This window comes from Erythrolamprus reginae, chromosome 4, assembly GCF_031021105.1.
Source record: "Erythrolamprus reginae isolate rEryReg1 chromosome 4, rEryReg1.hap1, whole genome shotgun sequence".
Classification (NCBI taxonomy): domain Eukaryota; kingdom Metazoa; phylum Chordata; class Lepidosauria; order Squamata; family Dipsadidae; genus Erythrolamprus; species Erythrolamprus reginae.
The window spans coordinates 36891481-36915314 of NC_091953.1; the positions used below are offsets into that span (position 1 = coordinate 36891481).

The 23834-nt window shown below is 35.3% G+C and overlaps 2 protein-coding genes and 1 long non-coding RNA gene across 3 annotated transcripts in view; all 3 read right to left on the reverse strand.

Moving 5' to 3' along the window:
* Nucleotides 1–3994, reverse strand: part of ABI3BP (ABI family member 3 binding protein) — a 76882-nt gene extending 72888 nt beyond the window's left edge. Inside the window, exons 1-7 of the mRNA XM_070750057.1 lie at nt 3954–3994; nt 1963–2031; nt 1560–1640; nt 1280–1348; nt 879–959; nt 444–512; nt 40–120 (exon numbers count right to left, since the gene is read on the reverse strand). Of these exons, the coding sequence (XP_070606158.1) occupies nt 40–120; nt 444–512; nt 879–959; nt 1280–1348; nt 1560–1640; nt 1963–2031; nt 3954–3981 (478 nt within the window). The 5' untranslated portion in view covers nt 3982–3994. The remainder of the gene's footprint in view (nt 1–39; nt 121–443; nt 513–878; nt 960–1279; nt 1349–1559; nt 1641–1962; nt 2032–3953) is intronic.
* LOC139166472 (uncharacterized) lies at nt 2253–3571 on the reverse strand. Its single transcript, XR_011558958.1, has 3 exons — nt 3502–3571; nt 2648–2716; nt 2253–2333 (listed from the first exon to the last, which is right to left on the reverse strand). It is a non-coding gene; the product is annotated as an uncharacterized lncRNA (long non-coding RNA).
* A 454-nt stretch (nt 3995–4448) lies between the features above and the next one.
* The window catches only part of LOC139167122 (target of Nesh-SH3-like), an 84895-nt gene continuing 65509 nt past the window's right edge, over nt 4449–23834 (reverse strand). Inside the window, exons 17-38 of the mRNA XM_070751541.1 lie at nt 22110–22184; nt 20712–20786; nt 18369–18446; nt 16298–16378; nt 16126–16191; nt 12229–12297; nt 11806–11886; nt 11459–11527; nt 11084–11158; nt 10831–10899; nt 10445–10525; nt 10030–10098; nt 9392–9472; nt 9134–9202; nt 8465–8533; nt 8062–8142; nt 7626–7694; nt 7224–7304; nt 6249–6317; nt 5682–5750; nt 4997–5065; nt 4449–4579 (exon numbers count right to left, since the gene is read on the reverse strand). Of these exons, the coding sequence (XP_070607642.1) occupies nt 4449–4579; nt 4997–5065; nt 5682–5750; nt 6249–6317; nt 7224–7304; nt 7626–7694; nt 8062–8142; nt 8465–8533; nt 9134–9202; nt 9392–9472; nt 10030–10098; nt 10445–10525; nt 10831–10899; nt 11084–11158; nt 11459–11527; nt 11806–11886; nt 12229–12297; nt 16126–16191; nt 16298–16378; nt 18369–18446; nt 20712–20786; nt 22110–22184 (1676 nt within the window). The remainder of the gene's footprint in view (nt 4580–4996; nt 5066–5681; nt 5751–6248; nt 6318–7223; nt 7305–7625; nt 7695–8061; nt 8143–8464; nt 8534–9133; nt 9203–9391; nt 9473–10029; nt 10099–10444; nt 10526–10830; nt 10900–11083; nt 11159–11458; nt 11528–11805; nt 11887–12228; nt 12298–16125; nt 16192–16297; nt 16379–18368; nt 18447–20711; nt 20787–22109; nt 22185–23834) is intronic.

Genomic DNA, 23834 nt, shown 5'->3' on the forward strand with positions numbered 1-23834 from the left:
TCAGAGGTAGAAAGAAGCGTGTTAAAAAAGTCACTCTACCATGTTTCTTTTCGGGTACTGCAGGCATGATGTAGTCAGGTTCATTATACTTTGGTGGAACTGGGCTTGGTTTATAAGAATCTGAAAGGAAGTCCAGTCTAATATTAATCTATGAGATTCAAAATATCATGCTTCTTATGAAAAGATTTTGAACAGAAGGGAAAAGAATTATCAAGGTGTAATGGAAGGTTAAACCTTGCGAAAATAATTATCTAAAGTGGTTGGAAAGTGAATGTTCTCCCAATACTATGCATTTTTAAATCTCTGCATAGAGTCTACGAGCATGTCTTTCAAAGTTATGTTCAATCAGGAACTCTTTGCTACTAAGTAGCCACCAGGAGTGCTTCAACTACCAACAATAACAGTGTATAAATTTTTATCAACCATATGAAAATAATAATTACCAGATTTGGTAATTGGAAGATCTGGTGTGGTCAAGACTTTAGGGAGATGTTTATCATCCACAGTTGAAACTAGAGAAAAAGGAAAGAACCCCAAGATATATTCCCAGTGTCCATATTCTAGGAGACAATTACATCAATGTACCACAAGTTGCCTACGAGCTCTTCTATCCTGATTGGAATTGTTATACATGATGCTACAATTAAGTAACACATGTTCTTAGATTAATTTTAATCCTCAGAGAATCTATATGTGTCTGTTCTGATGTCTTCAAGTTTGAATGACACCTATTCTTTTTTGTACAGTTTTGTACAGCATAGATTTGGAACATATGCTTTTCTAATTTCAAGGAAAACTGGAGTTCATATACAATTCATAACAGATTCATTAGATAAATTTCAGAGGTAGAAAGAAGCGTGTTAAAAAAGTCACTCTACCATGTTTCTTTTCGGGTACTGCAGGCATGATGTAGTCAGGTTCATTATACTTTGGTGGAACTGGGCTTGGTTTATACGTATCTGAAAGGAAGTCCAGTCTAGAATTAATCTACAGGATACAAACTACTGTGTTACTTATGAAAGGATTTTGAAGAGAAGGAAAAAGAATTCTCAAGGTGTAATTGGAGTTAAAACGTGGGAAAATAATTATCTAAAGGGTCTGGAAAGTGAATGTTCTCCCAATACTATGCATCTCCAAAGCTTCAAATAGTCTACAAGCATGCCTTTCCAAGTTATGTTCAATCAGAACCTCTTTGTTTCTAAGTAGCCACCAGGAGTGCTTGCACTCCCAACAATCACACTGTATAAATGTTTATCAATGTATGAAAATATATAATTACCAGATTTGGTAATTGGAAGATCTGGCGTGGTCAAGACTTTAGGAAGATAATTATTGTCCTCAGTTGAAACTAGAAAAAGCAAACAATCCCCAAATAAGGCCACTTTGTACGTGTGGATGTGGTTCCACCTACGATATATAATCCTAAGAGTATTTTTTCTTAAAATGGAATTATGAGGCTCAACACTACTGTGAAGACCAGTATTCATGCTCATTTCACAAAGAAATACATTAGATAAATTCCCGAGATTGAAATAACCATGTTAAAAAAGTAACTCTACCATGTTTCTTGTGTGGTACCGTAGGCTTGATGTAGTCAGTTTCATTATACTTTGGCAGAACTGGGCTTGGTTTATAAGTATCTGAAAGGAAGTCCAGTCAAAAATTAATCTACCGGATTCAAATTACCATGTTAATTATGAAAGGATTTGGAATGGAAGGAAAAAGAGATCCCACGGTATAATGGGTGTTAACACTTGGGAAAATAAAGATCTAAAGTGGTTTGAACAGTAAATGTTCTCTCAATACTATACATCTCTAAAGCTTCATATGATCTACAAGCAAGTCTTCCAAAGTTATGTTCAATCGGGAACTCTTTGCTTCTAAGTAGCCAGCTGGAATGCTTGCTCTATCAACAATCACACTGTATAAATTTTTATCAACCATATGAAAATAAATAATTACCAGATTTGGTAATTGGAAGATCTGATGTGTTCAAGACTTTAGGAAGATAATTATTGTCCTCAGTTGAAACTAGAAAAAACCAAACAATCCCCAGATAAGGTCACATTGTATACGTGGACGTGGTTCCACCTACAATATATATGCCTAACAGCTATTTTTTCTTACAATGGAATTATAGTGCTCGACACTACTGTGAAGTAAGTAAGACCAGTGTTCAAGATCATTTCATAAAGAAATACATGAGATAAATTCCCAAGATGGAAAGAAGCATGATAATAAAGTCACTCTACCATGTTTCTTGTCTGAAACTGCAGGCGTGATGTAGTTGGGCTCTGTATACTTTGGAGGAACTGGGCTTGGTTGATAAGTATCTGAAAGGAAGTCCAGTCTAAAATTAATTTACAGGATTCAAATTACCATGTTACTTATAAAAGTATTTTGAACAAAAGGAAAAATAATTCCCAAGTATAATGGGTTTTAAAACTTGGGAAAATAAAGATCTAAAGTGGTTTGAACAGTGAAGGTTCCCTGAATACTGTACATCTCTAAAGCTCTGCATAGGGTCTATGAGCATGTCTTTCAAAGTTATGTTCAATCTGAAATTATTGGCTTCTAAGTAGTGGTTGGTCTACCAACTATACACTGTATACATTTTTAACAACCATATGAGAGAATACATAATTACCAGATTTGGTAATTGGAAGACTTGGCGTGGTCAAGACTTTAGGGAGATGTTTATCATCCACAGTTGAAACTAGAAAAAAAGGAAAGAACCCCAAGATGTATTCCCAGTGTCCATATTCAAGGAGACAATTACATCAATGTACCACAAGTTGCCTAAGGGCTCTTCTATCCTGAGTTGAATTGTTATACATGATTCTACAATTAAGTAACACACGGTCTTACATTATTTTAATCCTCAGTGGAGGTCCATCAGAGAATCTTTATCTGTGCCTGGTCTGATGGCTTCAAGTTTGAATGACATTTATTCTTTTTTGTACAGTTTTGTACAGCACATATTTGGAACTCTTGCTTTTATAATTTCAAGGGAAACTGGAGTATATATTCATTTCATAACAGATTCATTAGATAAATTTCAGAGGTAGAAAGAAACGTGTTAAAAAAGTCATTCTACCATGTTTCTTTTCGGGTACCGCAGGCATGATGTAGTCAGGTTCATTATACTTTGGAGGAACTGGGCTTGGTTTATAAGTTTCTGAAAGGAAGTCCAGTCTAAAATTAATCTACAGGATTGAAATTACCATGTTACTTATGAACGGATTTTGAATGGAAGAAAAAAGAATTCCCAAGATGTAATGGGTGTTAAAACTTGGGAAAATAAAGATCTAAAGTAGTGTGAACAGTGAAGGTTTCCTCAATACTGTACATCACTAAAGCTCTGCAAATGGTCTATGAGCATACCTTTCAAAGTTATGTTAAATCAGAACTCTTAGCTTCTAAGTAGTCACCAGGAGTGGTTGATCTACCAACAATCACACTGTATACATTTTTAACAACCATATGAGAATACATAATTACCAGATTTGGTAATTGGAAGACTTGGCGTAGTCAAGACTTTAGGGGGATGTTTATCATCCACAGTTGAAACTAGAAAGAAAGGAAAGAACCCCAAGATATATTCCCAGTGTCCATATTCAAGGAGACAATTACATCAATGTACTGTACCACAAGTTCCCTACGAGCTCTTCTATCCTGAGTGGAATTGTTATACATGATCCTACAATTAAGTAACACATGGTCTTAGATTAATTTTAATCCTCAGTGTAGGTCCATCAGAGAATCTTTATGTGTGCCTGGTCTGTTGTCTTCAAGTTTGAATGTCATCTATTCTTTTTTGTACAGTTTTGTACAGCATATATTTGGAACGTATGCTTGTATAATTTCAAGGAAAACTGGAGTTCATATTCATTTCATAACAGATTAGATAAATTTCAGAGGTAGAAAGAAGCGTGTTAAAAAAGTCACTCTACCATGTTTCTTTTCGAGTACCGCAGGCATGATGTAGTCAGGTTCATTATACTTTGGTGGAACTGGGCTTGGTTTATAAGTATCTGAAAGGAAGTCCAGTCTAAAATTAATCTACAGGATCCAAATTACCATGTTACTTATGAAAGTATTTTGATCAGAAGAAAAAATAATTCCCAAGGTGTAATGGGTGTTAAAATTGGGAAAATAAAGTTCCAATGGGGCTGGAAAGTGAGACAGTTACACCAATGTACCACAAGTTGCCTACAAGCTCTTCTATCTTGAGTGGAATACATGATCATACAATTAACTAACATATGGACATAGATGAATTTTAATCCTCAGTGGAGGTCCATCAGAAAATCTTTATGTGTGCCGAGTCTGATGTCTTCAAGTTTGAATGTCTCCTATTCTTTTTTCTACAGTTTTGCACAGCATATATTTAGAACTCTATAATTTCTACGAAGACTGGAGTTCATATTCATTTCATAATAGATACACTAAATAAATTTCATAGGTACAAAGAAGTATTTAAAAAAGGTAACTCTACCATGTTTCTTTTCGTGTACGGCAGGCATGATATAGTCAGGTTCATTATACTTTGGTGGAACCGGGCTTGGTTTATAAGAATCTGAAAGGAAGTCCAGTATAAAATTAATCTAAAGGATTCAAAATATTGTGCTTCTTATGAAAGGGTTTTGAACGGAATGAGAAAGAATTCTCAAGGTGTAATGGGAGTTCTATGCATCTCTAAAGCTCTAAATGTAATCTACAAGCATGTCTTTCAAAGTTATGTTCAATCAGGAACTCTTTGTTTTTATGAATCCACCAGGAGTGCTTGATCTATAAACTCTAAACTTTAAATTCAGTAACTGAATTTAAACATGCCTGGGATAAACATATATCCATCCAAAAATAAATACAGGAAATAGTATAAGGGCAGACTAGATGGACCATGCAGTCTTTTTGTGCTGTCAATCTTCTATGTTTCTATGTAAACAATAACACTGTATAAATTTTTATCAACCGTATGAAAATATATAATTACCAGATTTGGTAATTGGAAGATCTGGTGTGGTCAGGACTTTAGGAAGATAATTATTGTCCTCAGTTGAAACTAGAAAAAACAAACAATCCCCAAATAAGGTCACATTGTACGTGTGGACGTAGTTCCACCTACGGTATATAATCCTAAGAGCTATTTTTTCTTAAAATTGAATTATGAGGCTCAACAGAAGAAAAAAACACCAGCGTTCAAGCTCATTTCATAAAGAAATACATTAGCTAAATTCCCGAGATGGAAAGAAACATGTTAAAAAAGTCATTCTACCATGTTTCTTGTCTGGTTCCGTAGGTATGATGTAGTTGGTTTCATTATACTTTGGCGGAATTGGGCTTGGTTTATAAGTATCTGAAAGGAAGTCCAGTCAAAACTTAATCTACCGGATTCAAATTACCATGTTACTTATGAAAGGATTTTGTATGGAAGGAAAAAGAGTTCCCAAGGTGTAATGGGGGTTAACACTTGGGAAAATAAAGATCTAAAGTGATTTGAACAGTAAATGTTCTCCCAATACTATACATCTGTAAAGCTTCATATGATCTACAAGCATGTATTCCAAAGTTATGTTCAATCAGGAACTCTTTGCTTCTAAGTAGCCAGCTGGAATGCTTGCTCTATCAACAATCACACTGTATAAATTTTTATCAACCATATAAAAATAAATAATTACCAGATTTGGTAATTGGAAGATCTGATGTGTTCAAGACTTTAGGAAGATAATGATCGTCCTCAGTTGAAACTAGAAAAAACCAAACAATCCCCAAATAAGATCACATTGTACATGTGGACGTGGTTCCACCTACAATATATATGCCTAACAGCTATTTTTTCTTAAAATGGAATTATAGTGCTCGACACTACTGTGAAGTAAGTAAGACCAGTGTTCAAGATCATTTCATAAAGAAATACATGAGATAAATTCCCGACATGGAAAGAATTAATCTACACAATAGAAACTACAGTGTTACTTATGAAAGGATTTTGAACAGAATGAGAAAGTATTCTAAACATGTAATGGGAGTTGAACCTTGGGAAAATAAAGATCTAAAGTGGCTGAAAAGTGAATGATCTCTGAATACTATGTACCTCTAAAGCTCTAAATGTAATCTACAAGCATGTCTTTCAAAGTTATGTTCAATAAGGAACTCTTTGCTGCTAAGTAGCCAGCTGGAGTGCTTGATCTACCAACAATCACACTGTATAAATGTTTACCAAAGGTATGAGAATACATAAATACCAGATTTGGCAATTGGAAGATCAGGCGTGGTCAAGACGTTGGGAAGATAATTATCATCCTCAGTTGAAACTAGAAAAAACCAAACAATCCCCAAATAAGGTCACATTGTACATGTGTTCCAGCTACATGTATGCTTAAGAGTTATTTCCCCCCAAAATGGAATTATGAGGCTCAACACTTCTGTGAAGAAAGGAAGACCAGCGTTCAAGCTCATTTCATAAAGAAATACACTAGATAAATTCCAGAGGTAGAAACAAGCATGTATAAAAATTTATTCTACCATGTTTCTTGTCTGGTACTGCAGGCATGAGGTTCTTGGGTTCATTAAACCTTGGCGGAACCGGGCTTGGTTTGTAAGTATCTGAAAGGAAGTCCCGTCTAAAATTAATCTACAGGATTCAAATTACCATGTTACTTATGAAAGGATTTTGAACGGAAGGAAAAAGAATTCTCAAGGTCTAATGGGAATTAAACCTTGGGAAAATAATTATCATTCACCTTATGGAAGGGGAATGTTCTCCTAATACTATGCATCTCTAAGCTCTGCATATAGTCTATCAGCTGGTCTTTCCAAGTTATGTTCAATCAGGAACTCTTTGCTCCTAAATAGCATCATGATTCCTTGAACTACCAAGAATCACACTGTATAATTTTCTATCAAGCATATGAATATAAATAATTACCAGATTTTGTAATTTGAAGATCTGGCATGGTCAAGACTTTAGGAAAATAATTATCGTCCTCAGTTGAAACTACAAAAAACCAAACAATCCCCAAATAAGGTCACATTGCACATGTAGACGTGGTTCCACCTACGATATATATGCCTAAGAGCTGTTTTTTTCTGAAAATGGAATTATGAAGCTCAACACTACTGTGAAGAAAGGAAGACCAGTGTTCAAGCTCATTTCATAAAGAAACACACTAGATAAACTCCAGAAGTAGAAAGAAGCATGTTAAAAAAAGTCACTCTACCATGTTTCCTGTCTGGTACTGGAGGCATGAGGTAGTCCGTTTCATTGTACTTTGGAGGAACTGGGCTTGGTTTATAAGTATCTGAAAGGAAGTCCAGTCTAAAATTAATCTACAGGATTCAAATTACCATGTTAATTATGAAAGGATTTTGAACGGAATGAGAAAGAGTTCTCAAGATATAATGGGGGTTGAATCTTGGCAAAATAAAGATCTAAAGTGGCTGAAAAGTGAATGATCTTCCAATACTATGCATCTCTAAAGCTCTAAATGTAATCTACAAGCATGTCTTGAAAGTTATGTTCAATCAGAAATTCTTTGCTTCTAAGTAGCCACCAGGAGTGGTTAATCTACCAATGATACACTGTATAAATTTTTAACAACCAAATGAGAACATATAATTACCAGATTTGGGAATTGGAAGATTTGATGTGGTCAAGACTTTAGGAAGATGTTTATAATCCATAGTTGAAACTAGAAAAGAATCCAAGAATCCAAGATATATTTCCAATGTCCATATTCAAGGAGACAGTTATACCAATGTACCATAGGTTGCCTACAAGCTCTTCTATCTTGAGTGGAATTGTTATACAGGATCCTACAATTAACTAACACTTTGTCTTAGATGAATTTTAATTCTCAGTGGAAGTCCATCAGATAACCTTTTGGTGTGCCGGGTCTGATGTCTTCAAGTTTGAATGTCTCCTATCCATTTTTGTACAGCATATATTTGGGACATATGCTTTTATAATTTCAAGGAAAACTGAAGTTCATATTCATTTCATAACAGATTAGATAAATTTCAGAGGTAGAAAGAAGCGTGTTAAAAAAGTCACTCTACCATGTTTCTTTTTGGGTACCGCAGGCATGATGTAGTCGGGTTCATTATACTTTGGTGGAACTTGGCTTGGTTGAAAAGAATCTGAAAAGAAGTCCAGTCTAATATTAATCTACAGGATTCAAAATATCGTGCTTCTTATGAAAGGATTTTGAATGGAAGGAAATAGAATTCTCAAGGTGTAATGGGAGTTAAACCTTGCGAAAATAATTATCTAAAGAGGTTGGAAAGTGAATGTTCTCCCAATACAATGCATTTCTAAATCTCTGCATATGGTCTACGAGCATGTCTTTCAAACTTATGTTCAGTCGGGAACTCTTTGCCACTAAGTAGCCACCAGGAGTGCTTGAACTACCAACAATCACAGTGCATAAACTTTTATCAACCATATGGAAATAATAATTACCAGATTTGGTAATTGGAAGATCTGGCATGGTCAAGACTTTAGGAAGATAATTATCATCCTCAGTTGAAACTAGAAAAAACCAAAACAATCCACAAATAAGGTCACATTGTACATATGGAGGGGATTCCACCTACGGTATATAAGCCTAAGACCTATTTTTTCTTAAAATGTAACTATGAGACTCAGTACTACTGTGAAGAAAGGAAGATCAGCGTTCATGTTCATTGCAGAAAAATTACACTAGATAAATTTCAGAGGTAGAAAGAAGCATGTTAAAAAAGTCACTCTACCATGTTTCTTTTCTAGTTGCGCAGGCGTGATGTAATCGGTTTCTTTATACTTTGGCGGAACTTGGCTTGGTTGAAAAGAATCTGAAAGAAGTCCAGTCTAAAATTAATCTACAGGATTCAAATTACCATGTTACTTATGAAAGGATTTTGAATGGAAGAAAAAAGAATTCCCAAGGTGTAATGGGTGTTAAAACTTGAGAAAATAAAGTGGTTTGAACAGTGAAGGTTCCCTCAATATTGTATATCTCTAAAGCTCTGCATATGTGACATGCCTTTCAAAGTTATGTTTAATCAGAAATCATTTGCTTCTAAGTATTGGTTGATCTATCAACTATACACTGTATACATTTTTAACAACCATATGAGAATACGTAATTACCAGATTTGGTAATTGGAAGATCTGGCGTGGTGAAGACTTTAAGAAGATGTTTATTATCCACAGTTGAAACTAGAAAAAAAGGAAAGAACCCCAAGATATATTCCCAGTGTCCATATTCAAGGAGACAATTACATCAATGTACCACAAGTTGCCTACGAGCTCTTCTATCCTGAGTTGAATTGTTATACATGATTCTACAATTAAGTAACACATGATCTTCCCTAGATGGAAAGAAGCATGTTAAAAAAGTTACTCTACCATGTTTCTTGTCTGGTACTGCAGGCATGATGTAGTTGGTTTCATTATACGTTGGAGGAACCGGGCTTGGTTTATAAGTATCTGAAAGGAAGTCCAGTAAAAAATTCATCTACAGGCTACAAACTACCGTGTTATTTATGAAAGGATTTTGAACGGAATGAGAAAGAATTCTCAAGATGTAATGGGGATTGAATCTTGGGAAACTCAGATCTAAAGAGGCGGAAAAGTGAATGATCTCCCAATACTATGTATCTCTAAAGCTCTAAATGTAATCTACAAGCATGCCTTTCAAAGTTATGTTCAATCAGATATTATTTGCTTCTAAGTAGTGGTTGATCTACCAAGTATACATTGTGTAAATTTAATAAAATAAATATCTAAAGGGGCTGGAAAGTGAATGTTGTCCCAATACTATGCGTCTCTAAATGTCTGCCAATGGTCCTGGGCATATCTTATAAAGTTATGTTCAATCAGAAGTTCTGTGCTTCTAAGGAGCCAACAGGAGAGTTTCATCTCACTATGTATATACCCACTAAAACCCTCATTGTGTATTGGACAAAATCAATCAATCAATAAAAAATAAATAGAACAATCATATTGTATAAAGTTTTATCAATCATATGATAACACATAATTACCAGATTTGGTAATTGGAAGATCTGGTGTGGTCAAGACTTTAGGAAGATAATTATCGTCCTCAGTTGAAACTAGAAAAAAATCAAACAGTCCCCAAATAAGGTCACGTTATATATAGAGACGTGGTTTCACCTATGGTATATAAACCTAGAAGCTATTTCATCTGAAAACGGAATTTTGAGGCACGACACTATTGGGGAGAATTATATCGTCTTGGAACGATTTTGATCTTTCATATAGAGGGACTCAGGATTTTACTCGGTTTTGTATAGCATTCATGATTCAATAATACAGTATTCTTAATACTTGTACATATGCTAATTTGCAGATTTTGTAAACCTTTTAGATTAGTTTCCACTAGATAGGGGCAAGAATTTATCTTGTAAAGTGTGTAGAATGTAAAAGAAGTCACTCTACCATGTGTCCTGTCTGTAACCTCTGCAATGATGTAGCCAGGGTCTTTAAATTTTGATTGAACAGGACTTGGTTCATAAGAAACTGAAAGGAAGTTGAGTATAAAATTAGTCTGCAATCTGACAGGGAGTAGAGGATTCAAAATACTGTGATACTAATCGTATAATATGAATAGAATTCGAAGGAAGAATTTTCAAAGGATAATGGGAAATTTTGGGAAAACCTAGCATGACAAGAACTATCTGGTCTTTAAACACTATCCATCTCTCTAATGAAGTTCATTTTCTTTTAAATTCTCTTCAATGCAGAAAAACAACCACCAGGAAACTTAATCTATGAATAATCACTCCACATATAATTTTATCAAACATATGAGAACATATAATTACCAGGTTTGGTAATTGGAAGTTTTGGCGAGGTCAGGACTTTAGGGATGTATTTAGCATCCACAGTTGAAACTAGAAAAAAAGAAAGAACCCGAAGATATATTTGTGGTGTCCATATTCAAGTTTTGTACAACATATATTTAGAACATATGCTTTTATAATTTCAAGGAAGACTGGAGTTCATGTTCATTTAATAAAGGAATACACTAGATAAATTCCAGAAGTGGAAAGAAGCATGTTAAAAAAGTCACTCTACCATGTTTCTTGTCTGGCACTGTGGGGATAATGTAGTCAGGTTCGTTATACTTTTGCTGAACTGGTTTATAGGACTCTGAAATGAAGTTCAGTCTAAAATTAATCTACATTTGACAGCAAAGTGTAGGATTCAAAATACCGTGTTATGGAGGGAGAAATAATCCCCAGAGGGTAATGAAAGTTAAATCCTGGGAAAATAAAGATCTAAAGTAGCTTCAAAAAGTGAATATTCTCCCAATACTATGCATCTCTATAACTCTGCATATGGTCTATGGGCATGTCTTTCAAAGTTATGTTCAATCAAAAAATTGCTTCTAAGTAGTCCCCAGGAGATCTTGATCTACCCATTATCAATCATATGAGAACACATAATTACCAGATTTAGTAATTGGCAGTTCGGGTGTTGTCAAGACTTTAGGAAGATAATTATCATCCTCAGTTGGAACTAGAAAAAAGAAAAGGACCCCAAGATACATTTCCAATGTCCATATTTAAGGAGATAGTTACACCAATGTACCCCTTATTGCCTACAAGCCCTTCTAACGTGAGGTAGAATTGTTATACATGGTCCTACAATTAACTAACATATTTTATTAGATGAATTTCAATCCTCTGTGGAATATTATAATTTCAAGGAATTTTGGAGTTCATGTTCATTTCAGAAAGGAATACAGTGGATACATTCCAGAGGAAGAATGAAGCATGTAAAAAAGGTCACTCTACCATGTTTCATATCTGGTACTTCTGGTATACTGTAGTCAGGTTGTTTGGGCTGTGTTGGAACCCGGCTTGGTTTAGAGGAAGCTGAAATGAAGTCCTATCTAAAGTTAGTTTACATTTGACAACAAAGTACATGATTCAATATACATTGTTATTCTAATCATATTGAAGGATATTGAACTGAAGAAGCAACTATTCTCACAGGGTGAGTTATATCTTCATAAAATGTTTTTCAAATGTAACACAATACAATAAGAATGGTCCCCTAATACTGTGCCTTTCTGAATTGAAGCTCTACATATTATCCACAAGTATGTCTTTCAAAGTTATGGCCAGTGTAGAAACTCTACATTGCCATTGGGAAAAATTCTCATGCACAAACAAACTAAATTCAAATTTATCAAACATGTGAGAAGCCACTATTACCAGGTTCGGTGATTGGCGGTTCTGATGTGGTCAAAATTTTAGGAAAATAATTATCATCTTCAGCTGAAACTGAAAAAAAGCAAACAATTCCAAAATAAATTTACAGTGTGCTTATTGAAGGAATATGGTTACACTTGTGTACCCTAAGCTTCTTACAAAGCTTTATATGTTAAAATGTCATCCTTATGCATAGTTCTATTATGAAGTAATATATTGTATTAGATTGGGGCTACTTTTGAAGAATGTTCAGAGACTTCAACCTGCCCAGCATGCAGCTGCACAAGCTGTGATGGGTATACCTGTCTACTGGATCAGTGTCCCTCTTGGTTGGTTTCGGCCAGCAGAGAGGTGACACGGATCTGGGTCCAGGAGATTGTCAACACTTTTTTGAGGAAGGTCCTTTCTGGCTCCTTACAAGAAGGCACTTGTGCGCCCCCTCCTCAAGAAGCCTTCCGTGGATCCAGCTGTACTTAATAACTATTGTCCACTCTCCAACCTTCCCTTTATGGGGAAGGTTGTTGAGAAGGTGGTGTCGCTCCAGCCCCTTGACCTCTCAGCGGCTTTCGATACCATCGACCATGGTATCCTTCTGTGCCAGATGGAGGGGTTGGGAGTGGGAGGCACTATCCTTCAGTTGTTCTCTTCCTACCTCTCTGGTCAGTCACAGTCAGTGTTAGTGGGGGGTCAGAGGTTGACCTCTAGGTCTCTCCCTTGTGGGGTGCCTCAGGGGTCGGTCCTCTCCCCCCTGCTATTTAATATCTACATGAAACCGCTGGGTGAGATCATCCAATGGCATGGGGTGAGGTATCATCAGTATGCTGATGATACCCAGTTGTACATCTCAACCCCATGTCCAGTTAGTGAAGCAGTGGAAGTGATGTGCTGGTGCCTAGAGGCTGTTGGGGTCTGGATGGGTGTTAACAGGCTCAAACTCAACCCTGACAAGATGCAGTGGCTGTGAGTTCTGCCTCCCAAGGACAATTCCATCCGTCCATCCATTACCCTGAGGGGGGTTATTGACCCCCTCGGAGAGGGTCTGCAACTTGGGCATCCTCCTCTATCCACAGCTAACATTAGAGCACCATCTTTCGGCTGTGGCGAGGAGGGTGTTTGCCCAGGTTCGCCTGGTGCACCAGTTGTGGCTCTATTTGGACTGGGAGTCACTTGGCTCACAGTCACTCATGCCCTCATCACCTCAAGGTTCAACTACTGCAACGCTCTCTACATGGGGCTACTTTCAGATGTGCAGAATGCGTCCACGAGAACTATCGTGGGGCTTCCAAGATCTGCCCACATTTCGCCAACACTCCGCGGCCTACACTGGTTGCCGATCAGTTTCCAGTCACAATTCAAAGTGCTGGTAGTGATCTATAAAGCCCTACATGGCATTGGACCAGAATACCTCCGGGACCGCCTTCTGCTGCACGAGTCCCAGCAGCCAATCTGGTCCCACAGAGTTGGCCTTCTCCGGGTTCCATCGACCCTACAATGCCATCTGGCGGGACCCAGGGATAGAGCCTTCTCTGTGGTGGTCCTGGCCCTCTGGAACCAACTCCCTCCAGAGATCCGAACTGCCACTACTCTTCCCACCTTCCACAAGATGTTGAAGACCTATCTATGTCGCCAGGCATAACTACCTCTTCCCTTCAATACCACCTTCTTTCCTGACTGTAATACATGAGAATGGTATGATTGTGCAGTAATGATTGTTTTTAATATCTATGGGTTTTAAATTTTGTTTTTAATTTATATTAGATTTGTACTCTGTATATTGTATTGTTGTTGTGAGCCACCCCGAGTCTTCGGAGAGGGGCTGCGTACAAATCTAATAAATACTTAAATACTTAATACCTAGATACACCCATATTAGTCCAACACTCCGTGAGCTGCACTGGACGCCAATTGGTTTCTATACCCAATTCAAGGTGTTGGTAATTACCTGTAAAACCCTACATGGCTTAGGACCAGATAATTTACAGGACTGTCTTCTGCCTCATATATCCCAGTGACTGATTAGGTTGCACAGAGTTGGCCTGCTCTTGGTCCTGTTCTCCAAACAATGCCAGCTGGTGGGACCACGGGGGAGAGCCTTCTCTTTTGCTGCCACGGTCCTCTGGAACCAACTCTCCCCAGTGATTTGTACCGCCCCCACTCTTGTCACCTTCCGAAAAGCACTGAAAACATATTTATGTCAGCAAGCCTGAGGCCATTAAGCAATAGCTCTCTGTTCTGGCCACTAGTATGTATAGGTGATTGTGTGTTGTATTATTGGGTTTTAGTCTTTCTATCTGTTCTTATTTTATGTATTGGGGCATTTTAATTTTTGTAATGATTGTACCATTGTAAGCCACATGTCTTCTAGAAGAAGGGTGGCCTGTAAATTAAATAAATAAAAAAATAAATAAAAAAATAAAATCTGCAATAGAGGACTATAGAGGCATGGTGTGACATCTTCAGATTTGAATGTGTACTTCAATTCCTTTTTATACAATTTTAAACAGCATTCATGATTGAATGAATATATTTAGAACGTATTTGTTTTATAATTTCAAGGAAGTCTGGAATTCAGGTTCATTTCAGAAAGGAATACACTAGATAAATTCCAGAGATGTTTCATGTCTGGTACTGCTGACATGATGCAGTTGGGTCCTTTAAACTTTAATCTACATTTAATTTTAGGGGAAGGTAAAATATAAGATTCAAAATACCATCTGAAAACAATCATATCTTTGGAAGGGTTTTGAATTGAAGAATAAAAAATTCTGAGATGGGTGTATATGTGTGAAACCTCATGAAAAATGCATGGCTGGTTGCTTTAATGGCCAGCAGGAAACTGCCCCAGGGCCAGAAGGAACATGGCCTGTTAAACCACCTAATTAGGTGGCCGTGATCTCGCAGATGACCGTGAGATCACTGTTGCTGGGCTTCGGCATTCTACGCCGCCCATTGGTGCTGGGGTCATGCCTGGGCAAGCCCTATAAATAGGGCTGTGCCAGAGACATTTTTTTTCACCCCTGGCTCTTCAAGAAGCAGGCACCCTCCCTCCCTATCTTGCAGTGTGCCTCAAAGGGGTCACCCGTGGGGGGCAGAATTGGATTTTTTTGCAGTCTCTGCAATTTAGTGGTGACTGTTTTTTAATCTATTCCACACTGGGGAGTGAGGATGGCCTGGTTGGGGGGTGTAGCGCATTTAGTCACGATTTGATATTTGGCTTTCCTTTAGTCACTAGGGTTGACAGGTTAGGGGTGGAAATTGGGCGGTTGTAGCAACTTTGTGTTCTCCTTTGGGCATCTTTAAAGATGATGGGCAGCTTCTTGCCAGGAGCCCATGGTGTCAGCACCAGCCTGGGCGATTGGGGAGGGCTGCCCTTGGGACTCACCTATTCCAATAACTGGAAGGGGATGGGATGGTGAGCCCTCCCACATGCCTGGACGTGGCCAGGATCCAGGTGAAGGCATGGTACCTTCACCTTGTTCAGCAAGGAGCTACGCTAATAGTTGCCCAGGAAGTTCATTTGTGAATTATTTCCACCCCCAAATTTTTAATGGCCTCTGCAGGTCCTGGTTATTTGACGATAATCATTTAAAGTTCATTTAACTTTAATAAAAGTGACCATTTTAAATCCAGCTCTTAGTGTCCGTGTTCTTATTCTGCTTCCGGTGTAAATAATTGCAAGAAAATAATTGTAAGAATAGCCCTATAAAGAATTATTTATTGTTGGATTCTTCTAAGATTGTGGTTAGACGTAGTAAAGCTTTGCATATGATCAACCAGTATGTCTGTCAAAGTTTTTATTAAGTTTTAATCAATTTGTTACTAGGTAACCATAAAGAATGCATTATCTAACCAGCAATCACAATATACAAGATTTTATCAAATATAGGAACATATCATTACCAGGTTTGGTAATTGGAAACTCTGGCGTAGTCAAGAGTTTAGGAAGATAATTATCCTCAGTTGAAACTGAAAAAAAGCACAACCGCAAAATATGGATTTCATATTCGTATAGTATATGAATACAGTAGACATACTCAAAGTAGAGGGAAGAAATATTTAAAAATCATTATACCAAATTTTCTGACTGGTTCTTCTGACTTGGTATAGTCGAATTCTTTAGACTTTGATGTAACAGGGTTTATTTCTTTTGAAGCTGAAAAGAAATCCAGTTGAGAATTAATTAATACAATATCTTGAAAAGATGGTAAATGGATTCTCAATATGGTGGGATTATATTAATGTGCAAACTATTTCTTAAATAATCAAAATTTGAACTTGTAGGGGAATTGACTTCTAAAATGCTCCCCAGGAAGAAAAAGACAGTTATGTGAAAGAATAGTATTGAAAATAATTTTAAGAGATATCTGAATTATTTAATACATGGGTATGAAACTTATGATGTCGCCTTGTCATCATGTGACATATCGTCACTTTCCTCCCTTTGCTAAACTTGGGTGGGTGTAGCTAGTGGGTAATGCATGCTCCCTGCAGGTGGCAAATTTGACAGCCCTAGTTTAGTATGAACTACTTATTATTTCAAGGACAATGAATTTGTTTAAGTTCTGAATTTGCTGAAGACAATGGCCTTTTGATGTCCAACATGTTTATGTTGTATCAATTTATTAACAATTTTCCTGCATTGGCTCTCAAATTTAAAGTTCACAATTTAGTCTGACATTGTAATAAAATATACTATATTTGTTTGCATTTACCATGCAGAATTATATTAGCTTTGTTTGTATTTCCCTTTTCCTTTTTAAGTCAAGTTTTTGTTGTTTAAATATTGTTTTGCTTGTATTTTATTGCCAGATATAAGTCAAAGAGACCTTGATACAAATTTATATGCATTCCAGATTCTCATACATTAATGGCCACATCAATGTATTCACAATTAATTATCACATGCCATTAATTTTCTGGAAACAATTTTGGTGTGTAAAGGAAACTTTCTTCCTTAATGCAAACTTGAAAAAAGAAAAAGTATGTTAGGATTGAATTATATATTTACATACAATCTCTTAAACATAGGTCTTGTGCTTTCAGTTATTAAATGTGATCATAGCTGTTATTTATTAAGATGTATTGCATAAAAATAGAGACATGTAGACTTCAGCTCCCAGAATTCTCAAGCCAGTTATTGAGGACTCCTTGCATAAATGTTTATTTTACAATATGTTGTATAAAATCTAATCTGCAAAAAATCTGAATGAGGCTAAAAATAAGCACAAAAAAAAAATCAAGACTCCGGTCACTGTTTTCCAGAATTTTATAAAATTTTAATGAAACCTAAATATCATATTGGGATCTTTGAAAAGTATATCCAATTCATGTTCAAGATAATATTTCAAACAGATATATAAAAAATAAAATATTTAAAATGTCAGTCTGCCAGGTTTCCTGTCTGGTACTTCTGGCATAGTAAAATCAGTTTTTTTAGATTTTTATGAAACAGGGCTTGGTTCCAGAGGTGGGTTCTTCATGGTTCAGACTAGTTCACTGAATCTTTGAAAATATTTTTAAAAATTATGATGAAATTTAATAACTATTGGAATTTAGATGCTTAATTAGAAACATCTAATGCAATTGTTCATAGATTAATTATAAAGTTTTGTCTAGTAATATATTGATTTTTTTTCTAGTAATGTGGTTTCAATTATTACTTTCTCAATTGTAGTTGTGTAATGGATTTCAAAGCAAAGATGGCCCAATTAGGGGCAAATATTACCGAATCAAGTATATATTAGGCTTTTCTTCTTACTTTACTAAATCTACTCATCCAATAGATTAAGCATATGCCCACTTCTATCAGACATGTAATCATGGACTCTATTATTTTCATCCTACCACATATTCATATCACATTTGATATTCTTATTTTAGAGGCTCACAATTTTACCCAGTTTTGGCACAATTCAATAGAATGCAACAGTTTAGATTCATAGTTTATCAACTTTAGGGAATCAAACACCTCTTTTAATCCTTGTAGAAGGAAAACACAGTATTTAAATAACGAATGAAATGTTGATGATAAATAAATGAGATGAGTAAAACATATGATTAAATAAAAATAATGGATGGATCATATGAGCAGGAGAAGAAAGTAATTTGAGAATTAGTAGTTGTTGAAGTAAAAGATATGTTACCCAATGTTGCCACTGGATGTCCATCAGTGACAGATATCTTTGTTGTAGCAGGAAGTGGAACCAATTTGTTGGTAACTGCTGGAGTATAAAATATATTATACTGAAACAGAGGAAAGAAATCTAAGGATTCAAGTCTGGTATTTTTCATGGGATATTTTAATGGCATATTATTTGTTAAAGACAATTAAAACATCATAACTAACTAACTAACTAACTAACTAACTAACTAACTAACTAACTGAATGAGCCGGGGTGGCGCAGCAGGTAGAGTGCTGTACTGCACGCCACTGAAGCTGACAGTAGATCTGCAGGTCAGCGGTTCAAATCTCATCACCGGCTCAAGGTTGACTCAGCCTTCCGTTCTTCCGAGGTGGGTAAAATGAGGACCCGGATTGTGGGGGCAATATGCTGGCTCTGTTAAAAATTGCTATTGCTAACATGTTGTAAGCCGCCCTGAGTCTAAGGAGAAGGGCGGCATTAAAAAATCGAATAAATAAATAAATAAAAATAAATAAATAAATAAATAATAAATACGCTAGTTAATATTGTATATGATTCTGGAAATTTCATATAAGTTGAAAGCTTGCTTAAGAATAATACTGAATCAGTACATTGAATAGGTAGTATTTAGCATATTCATTTTTAACATCTATGCAGGCCTATGATTGCTAATGTATGCTAATATTAAACGTGGATGATTATTCGGGATTTTTAAGGTTTTTAAAATTATATTTTAATTATATTGTTTGGATTGGATGTATTGTTATGTTTTTTATATATGTTGTGAGCTGCCCCGAGGCCTCGGAGAGGGACGGCATACAAATCCAATAAATAAATAAATAATAAATAAATGATTGGTTTTTAAATGAATTGGGGTTTTAGAATATGACTTGTTAAGATTTTTTTACGTGACTTTAGATTTGATGTTTTTTAGTAATTTAAATGTTAAATTTAAATGTTAGATTTCTAGCATATTTTGTATTTGTCTTGTTGTAAGCTGCCCTGAGTCTCAGGATAATTTATTTATTAAAAACCTAATAAAGAAATAAATAATAAATATCATATAACATCACAAATACATGACACATGACATAACCAGTTTCTACACTCATGGTTTCACAATTATCAGTCCCCAAAGGTCTTCCCAAAAGCCCTAAATACCAGTATCTTTGATGAGATAGGAACCATTTTTAACAAAAATCAATGTTCAGTCCAGGACTGACCTGTTAAGGAATGGGTAGACCAGAGATTCTTTCAAAACTGATAGAATCTCTCCTTTCTTTAGAGACATTGACTACTCCTTGCATAAAATTTCCCGTCTGTTCCTTGACCACTCTATCCAATCCTTATGTGACAGAGCTAACATTATAGGGAACCCTGAACTTCCTTTAAATGTTAAAAAGCTAACCTTAAATGTTGTGATAATTAAATAACAATGGACATTTGTTGAGAAACTTGAAAAAAATAAGTTAGTATTTAAAAATAATAATATTAGCCCTTACTCTCTAGAATACTAACTAGTTTTATTTCGGATTTATCTTCACACATTTTATCCTGACAGAAACATGTTGCAGATGGCTTTCCATTGTTTATATGCATACACAGTCCTGCCACTTATTCCAGTATTAAAAATGATATGCAGCTTGTGCTATTTCAAGCAATGACTTAAATCACAGTGGAGAGTTAATGTGCATTTTCAGCCAGAGAGATAATAGAGAGATAACTTTCTAGTTAGGTTTCTTGGAGATATTAGATATTAGAGACACTGAATTATAGGAAATCGATCACAAATCAAAACCTTCCACACTGAAACAGACATTTTTGATATTTGATCCCCAAGAACCTATTAAGTGAACAATTCACTTATGATTTAACATACTTTGAATATACAGATAATATTAATCATACCGGAATATTTGCAATCAATGAAAATAGATTTCATGAAGCCATTACAAATTTTATATAATTTTTATGTTTATGAATATCTTAAATACTTTCAGAATTGTGGTCTAATTATCATGTACTGCAATTTTCAATCAATATTTATTTATTCAACTTCTGTGCCACCCAATCCTGAAGGACTCAGGGTGGTTTGACAAAATTATTGTCCAATTATATTAGTTCAGTAATTTCATAAAATAATAGCACAAAAGATGTCTGGATTTCTAGATAAGTCAAAAAGAATCCTTATAATTAGTATATTTTATTTCATGTTGCAATGTTATATAAGAAAAACAACATGACATGTTCTGTTATTATGAAATATTTGTCCAAAACAATATAAGTGAAAGCTTGATCCACGCTGTGGAACAAAACATTTATAGGAAAGTTCATAGCAATTACCCAGTGTAATCTTTGGCTCTTCCAGATGAGGAAGGAATTGGGGCGTGGAAACAGGGAATTTTTGCCCCCTGGGAACTGAAGGATAAAAAGTAAAAATGACAGGTTTTTTTAGAGCACTATGCACTTAGAACTGCTTCTTTACAAATTCTTGAACTGGATAAGAATCCTTCTGTAACAGAATTTTGTGCACATCTAAATGCAAAATTGTATAAAATCAACCCACATGGTTGATAAATAGGAATTTATACATTGGTTTTATTTGTATTTTTGACTTCCCTCTTTTCCCCCCACATGGCCATTTCTAAACAAATGTTGCAACAAAAAGAAATGAGCTTGTTTTTTAAATGAAATAGTTTAGAAACAAGTTTTATTGATTTTAAAGAGCTTTAGTTTTCTGGCTCTATATGTATAGCATTTGGCTCACTGATTTATCTTAATTGGCTTTTGGAACCTGATCAATACCTAAAAATGTACAGTGTGCATTCTGATATTTTTAGAAAGGAAAAAGGCAATCAAACCAGTTGAATTTACTTATTCATGCTTCATTTGGATTTTTAAAATGGTCCATTTATTTTTTTAAATATACTGCTGTGATTTTAAATAACTTCTTTGGTGCAAATAAAATATTTCTTTAAATAATAATTAATGCATTTGCTTTAAGTTACAGGCTAATCAATTACTTTCACAGCCATTATCTCAGATAATTATTTTTTCATATGTATGTGTGTGAGTATGTGTATATCTTTATACAAGCAGAGAAGTTATGCATATTTAGAGCAAATGAAAGAATATTTATTTCATGATGGAACCAACTTCCCCCCCCCCCGAGATTAGAACTGCCCCCACCCTCCCTGTCTTTTGTAAACTACTCAAGACTCATTTATGCCGCCAGGCACGGGGGAGTTAAGATATTCCTTCCCCCCTAGGCCATTACAAATTATGCATGGTAAACAGTGTAGAACTTTAGCAAGTATCACTATTACTTTTATATATTACTTTATATATTACTATACTATATAAAATATTTTACTTGACGAATATATTTTATTTTTTCTTTGTATACACTGAGAGCATATGCACCAAAGACAAATTCCTTGTGTGTCCAATCACACTTGGCCAATAAAGAATTCTATTCTAAGATTCAAATTAAAAGAATGAGATGATCAAATCTGATACAAAGTATGGTTTCCATTTAGGATTCATCACTTGAAGTCTGATGTAAAACCAGGCAAAGAAATTGCGCAGCCAAAACTCAAGCATAAGATAAGAGCTGGTATACCATGGCCAGACAAAGAGACCACCCACTGCTATTATTGCAACAGTCCACTTATGTAATATCAAAAAATATGTGCAAATTACAATTTCCTGCAATTTTATCTAAACATAATTAATCTTTACCCATTGTCATTCTTGTCAATTCTGGGATTTTAAAAGTGGTTGATGCAGTGGTTTTCGGTTGTAATTCTTTTTCTGCTAATGAAAAAAAGAAAAGAAAAATATCATTTGGAAATTAGATACTGTCACATAAAATATTATTCTAGAAGCTGATTTTTGTTGCAACTATGGCTACTTAGCCTCTACTGAAAAAGAACTTATCTCTTCATAGTGAGATCTTCACTTTCTATGAGAGCAATTTATTTTCTAGAGAGAAAGATATATTGCACTGGCTTAGATTAAACTCTTGAATAACAACTATTAACTTATTATATAGAGGAGAGATACATAAAACCACTTTATAAGGCCTTGGTAAGGAATACTGCATTCAGTTTTGGTTGCCACGATGCAAAAAGGATGCTGAGACTCTAGAAAAAGTGCAGAAAAGAGCGACAAAGATGATTAGGAGACTGGAGGCTGAAACATATGAAGAACAGTTGCAAGAACTGGGCATGGCTAGTTTAATGAAAGATTAAGGGAGACTTGATAGCATTGTTCCAATATCTCCACAAAGAAGAAGGAGTCAACCTATTCTCCAAAGCACCTGAGGTTAGAACAAGAAGCAATGGGTGGAAGCTGAACAAGGAAAGAAGCAACTTAGAACTAAGGAGAAATTTCCTGACAGTTAGAACAATTAATCAGTGGAACAGCTTTCTTCCAGAAGTTGTGAATGCTCCAACACTGAAAATTTTTAAAGAAGATGTTGGATAGCCATCTGTCTGAAGTAGTGTAGGATTTCCTGCCTAGGCAGGGGATTGGACTAGAAGACCTTCAAAGTCCCTTCCAACTCTATTGTTATTATTGTTATAATATGTTATGATTATAGTTAATATTTAGATAATACTAATTTTCCAAAGGCAACTACCTTTTATCCATTTATGTGATCCACTTAAAATGTTATGAAACAGGGCTATAAAGAGTTAAACATGAAACACAAACCCCCCAAATCTCAAAATTTGCAGAAAGACATAGATTTAGCTATCTTCACCAGGAAGTTTGTAATTTTGTGAATTATTTTTCTAATAGTATAAAATTACCCCAGCAATATTAGATAATAATTGTGTACTGTTAGGGAAAAAAACTCTAGATATATGTATGCATAGCAACAAGAAATTGAACTGTGTGTTTTTTCCCATTTAAAATGACTTGGTAATTACATTTGAGAATGTGAACAAGAACCACTGAGATATTGTGATAATTAGAGGATATAAATTTAAATTGTAAGACCTTTGAAAAAGTATTCTCCCCAGAATTGGCTTCAGAGCCCAATGGAATTATTGGGAATTATTTACTGAAAATAAAATTGCCCAAATGATGCTCTATGGTAAGCATTATAATACCGACCAAGATGTTTTATTTAGTTAAAATTAATTGAATGTAGTTGAAAATATATTGGAAAAGATACAAGACAGTTGCCCTGCAAGGAAAGTCTACATTATTGGGTCTTTTTAATTTAAAAAGAAGGTGAATAAAAGTATCCAATATTCATTTCTTTCAGTTGCATACTTGATAGAGAAAATATTTTGTCTCTCTTACAATGTTTCACCCATCTTACTAAGATAATCAAAATAGATATAAAAATACTTAATTAAATTAATGGAATTCTATGTCAAAGAACTGGTGCTGGGGATCAGTACAGATAGTTCTAAAATTAGATAAATTTTAGAGATTAGATTAGTCAAATGTATG